The sequence below is a fragment of the Rhododendron vialii genome, chromosome 13a (assembly GCF_030253575.1).
Source record: "Rhododendron vialii isolate Sample 1 chromosome 13a, ASM3025357v1".
NCBI lineage: Eukaryota > Viridiplantae > Streptophyta > Magnoliopsida > Ericales > Ericaceae > Rhododendron > Rhododendron vialii.
Genome location: NC_080569.1, coordinates 7,681,111 through 7,687,214, shown reverse-complemented (window position 1 = coordinate 7,687,214; position 6,104 = coordinate 7,681,111). Strand labels below are relative to the sequence as shown.

General features: G+C 38.5%; 1 protein-coding gene across 1 annotated transcript; it reads right to left on the bottom strand.

Annotated features, from left to right (window-relative positions):
* Nucleotides 1-474: 474 nt before the first annotated feature.
* On the bottom strand, nucleotides 475-5,652 carry LOC131313837 (receptor kinase-like protein Xa21). The gene is made up of 7 exons (XM_058342338.1): nucleotides 5,614-5,652; nucleotides 5,274-5,519; nucleotides 5,060-5,230; nucleotides 4,774-4,929; nucleotides 4,624-4,691; nucleotides 1,047-1,230; nucleotides 475-957 (listed from the first exon to the last, which is right to left on the bottom strand). Exons 1-7 carry the CDS (start codon nucleotides 5,650-5,652, stop codon nucleotides 475-477), a joined length of 1,347 nt encoding a protein of 448 aa, XP_058198321.1.
* Between the last annotated feature and the right edge of the window lie 452 nt (nucleotides 5,653-6,104).

The following is a 6,104-nucleotide window of genomic DNA, read 5'->3' as shown; positions in this document are numbered from 1 at the left end:
AAAATTTTGACATTTTCCAAATACAACGAAATTTAGTACTACTTAATTGATAGTAGGACATGCATGGTAATTAAATGGGTCACCATAATGCCAAAATATGTTCTGTCCAGAGTTGTGTTCTGTCTCCGTATGCCAAATTTAGTAATTGATAGTAGAATATGTTCTGTACACACTTTTTGCACTTGAAGAAAGGAAAGAACTACTCTCCTTCCTTTCTTGGTTTGTTCCTGAATCGAAATGGAAAGAATATAGTGCAACGAAAGATGGGAGAGTTTCCTCTTTTCTACCCTTTTTCTGTATATAAGAAAAGGGAGAAAATTATTTTCCTTGTTCCCTTCTCTTCTTTTTTTACAATCATTATTATGCTAACAAAAAGTCAAAGTACTCAACTTTAGAACACAACTCCGGACTCAATTGTATTCGGAGATGTCTGAAATTGCGTTTTGAAGTTGGGTTCCTGACATTGCTCTTTTGCTAACGCGGAAAAGTTTTGGTCCTAATTCTACACAATCCTGCTACCACATCTCCCATGTCCATTCGTTCCCCTGGTAAATGACAAGAAGGAAGTCCCAAACTCTTTATGCCTCCACACAGTTTTCTGTTCCCAACAAATGAAAATGCACTTGTATTTGTAAAAGCCCCTTTGTGTGGTACCTCACTGTTGAGTTTATTGTAAGATAGATTGAGAATTTCTAGATGAGTGAAATTCTTCAAGTAGGCTGAAATTTGACCTGATAATTTGTTTTTGGAAAGATCGAGGAATTGAAGGCTCTTTAGGGCGCTCAAAGCCAGAGGAATTCTCCTTCCGAATAAGTTATCCCCCAAACTAAGAAACTCCAGCATTACACTTGGAAAGAGTACTTGGAATTTCTCCGGACAATCTGTTATTCGAAACATCCAGCTCCACGGTTTGCTCATGTTACCGACCTCCATAGGCAAGGGTCCGATTAGAGAATTCTGATTCGACATGAAAGAAATAGTAGCAGAAAGGCTTAAAACTTCCTTTGGTATGAACCGGTTAAGTTGTTGCCGAACAGGAGTAGTACCTCGAGTTGCTTACAATTTCCCAAACTAGGAGCAATATTTCCACTCAAGTAATTTGTGAACAAGTATAATCGCTGCAGTTTTGTGATGTTTCCAATAACTTCAGGAACTGACCCTGAAATTCTGTTATCATGCAGGCCAAGTTTTTGCAGTCTTTCAAGTTTGCCTATTCCCTCAGGAATTTCACTGGTAATCGAGTTTGCGGAAATTATCAATGTTGTACGGCCAATTAAATTTGTGATTCCTTCAGGTATTCCTTCAGGTATGCGCCTGTTTACCAATTTTTCCCTCGATCGAAATCGACGGAGATTTCGGGAAACAAAGCCAACAACAAAAATAAAGGCGAATGCGGCTTGTCTCCACAAACGGACTTGAGGTTCCTTGCCGTATTTCAGGACTTCACCGGAAAAGAAATGGCGAATGAATCAAATGCTATTTTTGGTGGTGATGAATTGACTCGTAAAAGAAGACCGTCACCCGCCAATCTTCAAGAACAGAATCGACCCATCGATTGGGCGGAGTGGATTGATGGTTTAGTGAAGTGGGATGGAGCGGAAGAAAAATAACAAATGGACTTTGTTATTTTTCCAAGGTAGATTTACAATCAAAAAGGACGGATCCCCATCGAAAGTAAGAAAATTAAGTTAATTCTACTCCTACTCCTAGTTATAACCCGAATGGGTTGGTAGACAAAAATTTATAACAAAGTTGATTTGTTGAAGGAGTTTACAATGAAGCCAAAAGAGGCTATTTATAGAAAATACAATGTGTAGGAAATAACTTCCTAACTTCTCACTACTCTTCATCACCTTCCAAGTGTCCAAATAACTTCCCACAAACTCCAAAGTGTGTAGGAGCATGACACTTGTCCAAATAACTTCTCTTCAACCTCAAAGTGTGTAGGACAATAACAAGTGTCTTTTTAACTTTCAAATGTATAGGAGCATGCCAAGTATCCTGCACTTTATTAAAATACAAACAAATAAAACTAGTTATATTATTAATACGAAATAATAAAATAGGAAGCATTCCCATAAACGTCACCTTTCGATCGATCGACAAGCGGTGAAATATGGTACAAACAATGCCCCCCTTATTCATATGGGTGAAGTGCTAACGTAACCCAAGTGAATAATTCAACTAATTTTAAATCACCCCTATATCAATATCGACGGGTAATTACTCTTTACGGTGTAAACATTTGCCCCCCAACTCTTGAAGCATTTTTAGATAAATTTTACACCAATCCTTTTACTTCTTCAAGGCTGAATTCTGCCATCGAAAACCAAGTTTGGCTTTTAAGAGGTAATATTCCCTCCGTCGATAATGATGGGATAGTATCGCTTTTGTCGATGGTATTGCCTCTGTCGAGAAATTAATCTCTGTCTTTAACTGACTATAACCCTCTGTCGATTCCATTTTTTTTTTTACCTCTGTCGATTCCATTTTTTTTTTTTTTTTACCTCTGTTGATTCCAAATTTTTTAAACCCAGAATGGTTCAATAAATGGCCAACATAACCCATTTGTCATTTATTCGTATTAACAACAGATAGAAGGCAATTCCAAATTTTTTAAACCCAGAATGGTTCAATAAATGGCCAACATAACCCATTTGTCATTTATTCGTATTAACAACAGATAGAAGGCAATCGATAGAACGGCCTCCTTTTTTTTTTAAATCAGTTTTGAAGCCTTAATTTCTAGGCTTTCATTTCTCATTACACTGGCTTCTCATTCTATATTTTGCCCACCAAATTTGTTGGCGCCATGTTTCCTCCATAAAAACCATTCTTGTGGTTTTCGATTAGAGGCAAAAACCTTCAAAACTATTGTCATGGCTTTACAGCTCCTCTGTCGAATCTTTTTGTCTAAGGCAAAAACATCGTCCAAACCAAGAAACAACAAAAACATGGCCTATCGAATAAAGGCCTATCGATCAAACTCTAAGAATGGCCTATCGATAAAAGGATTTAATGCCATGAGCCTTAATCAAGCACAAGCATTTGCTTACTTAATTTCTCCCCCAACATTGATAAAGAAATGGCCAAACCCATGCGCGCAGCAATACGACAAACATTCCCTTGACAAATTATGGGAGTTGAGATTCTTTCGATAAAGAAAAGGCCAAAACATGCGCGTAGCAAACGACAAACATTCCCTCTATCGAATTCATCCGAGATTTCGGAAAACAAAGTCGAAACAAGAATAAGGACCAAAAGCAATAATTTCTTTTGGATTTGGAGGCCAATGGAGTTCAACCTCCAATAGTAATGGCATGAACATCCTTTATGTCGAAGATCGACAGATTGCATAATTTGGCCAAAAGAAAGATGAGTTTGCCCCCCAAGCAAATTTGACATCAAAAGAGGGCTATTTCTCATTCATAATTGGCCACATATGTTCCGATTTTCTTGTAAAATCTGGAACGAAAAATTTATTGAGTAGCCATTGGCCTATGTTTGGCCAAATATAAGAGCCATTTTCATTATTGGCTTCTGTTTCTCCTCCACATCCTTAAACAATATGGACGTGTGTATAAATATATGCCATTATTAATTATTTTGTTTTATCGAAAAACAGACTGTTCCAACGATGAATCTTTTGCCTCGTTCAAAGGCAAAACCTTCCAGAACCATAGTTATGGCTTTCTATGTTTTAATGTTCACGTTTCTTTGCATGAATAAATTGTCAAGCCTTGCGAGGCTTTTATTAATATTTGATCTTGCTTCTTCCAGATGTCATTCATAAATACAAACAGACTCAAGAATTGGCCATTATAGCCATTATCCATGTCTGTCGGTTCTTTTCTTTTTTCCAGAAGATTCAAGAGTAGGCCAACTAATGGCCGTTATTTCATTTTCGTAAATTGTTCAAGCCTTACATGCAAGGCTTGCATTTTCACATCGATCTCCACCATTACTTCCAATTTAGTAATGATGCCCTCCTTCTAGCGCCAAAATTGTTTACCAATTTTTCCCTCGATCGAAATCGACGGAGATTTCGGGAAACAAAGCCAACAACAAAAATAAAGGCGAATGCGGCTTGTCTCCACAAACGGACTTGAGGTTCCTTGCCGTATTTCAGGACTTCACCGGAAAAGAAATGGCGAATGAATCAAATGCTATTTTTGGTGGTGATGAATTGACTCGTAAAAGAAGACCGTCACCCGCCAATCTTCAAGAACAGAATCGACCCATCGATTGGGCGGAGTGGATTGATGGTTTAGTGAAGTGGGATGGAGCGGAAGAAAAATAACAAATGGACTTTGTTATTTTTCCAAGGTAGATTTACAATCAAAAAGGACGGATCCCCATCGAAAGTAAGAAAATTAAGTTAATTCTACTCCTACTCCTAGTTATAACCCGAATGGGTTGGTAGACAAAAATTTATAACAAAGTTGATTTGTTGAAGGAGTTTACAATGAAGCCAAAAGAGGCTATTTATAGAAAATACAATGTGTAGGAAATAACTTCCTAACTTCTCACTACTCTTCATCACCTTCCAAGTGTCCAAATAACTTCCCACAAACTCCAAAGTGTGTAGGAGCATGACACTTGTCCAAATAACTTCTCTTCAACCTCAAAGTGTGTAGGACAATAACAAGTGTCTTTTTAACTTTCAAATGTATAGGAGCATGCCAAGTATCCTGCACTTTATTAAAATACAAACAAATAAAACTAGTTATATTATTAATACGAAATAATAAAATAGGAAGCATTCCCATAAACGCCACCTTTCGGTCGATCGACAAGCGGTGAAATATGGTACAAACAGCGCCATGATATCTGGTTAAAATCGGCCCAAAGCTGTTGTAGCGTAGTTGAAAAATTAGCAATTGAAATGGGCAATTCACCATTGAACCTACTAACTCCTATGTCCAGTAACTGGAGATTGCTGCAGTTAGTTAAAGAAGTTAGAAAGCTGAACCCTCTGCCTCATCTTTGTCTAGTTGATTTTCGGATACTGTGAACCTTACTAGGTCTTTTAACCTTCCGAGATTTGTAAGCATGGTACCTGTAAAATTGTTACTAGCAAAATCAAATTTGTGTAGTCGAGAGGCATTTGATAAGGAAACCGGCAGGTGACTGGAGATCTAGTTTCGTCCAACATAGAGACCGAGAAGATTGGGAAGAGTGAAGCCAATATCTTGTGGGATTTTCCCGTAAAATTGGTTGTCGCCGACATCTAAATAAAGGAGAAAAGACATATTGTAGATACAACGAGGAACCTTCCCCGATAAATTGTTTGCACCAATTGCAAATACTATCAAATTCAGTAGTTTCCCAAGTTCGGATGGAATGCTTCCTTGGAAGTAGTTTTTTCCCATGTACAAGTAAAGCAGAGAAGAGGCATTTCCTAACCAACGTGGGATGCTGCCGGTGAGTCCATTAGCAGAAACATAAAACCCCTTGAGTTTGTTGGTTGATAAAGAGCTCAACTCCTCTGGGATTTTACCAACTAGATCGTTGTAGTACTGTTTATACCCACTTTCGGCCAAAAATTAGAAAATGAATTTATGGGTTTAAAGGTGGCCTTGAAGGTCAGTCTCTGGCCTTGAAATGCCTTACAATTAGTGGCCCACAAAATTGGGCCAGTTTGGAAGCCATTGACTGAATGGAATTTTGCAAAGGCTTGGGTCAAATTGATGTCTAAAATTTCGTTATCACAAGCCTATGCCCAAGCTTGGCCAAAGACTTGAATTGACCCACTAAGCTTCAACATTTTATCCAAGCCTAGCCTAGTTCTTAGAAGTAACAAAGCCTACAAATATGCCTAAGAGGTACGTTTGACAAGGCTTATACATTTAGGAACTGAAATTGAGGTGGTCATGGCATTGGTGGTGGAGTGGCGGGGTGATGCTTGTGATGTGCTAAAATAATGGTGGTGGTGGAGGAGTAGTACTCGTGCTAGAGTCGCACGGTACGGTTTGATTGCCGTGGCGATGAAGTGTTTGTGTTGGTTGTTATGGTAAAAGGAAGGCGGAGGTGGTAGGGATGAGGTGTGGTGTCATTGCTGGTAGCAGAGTGGAAGTGTGGTGGTAGTGGTGAAGTTATGGTGG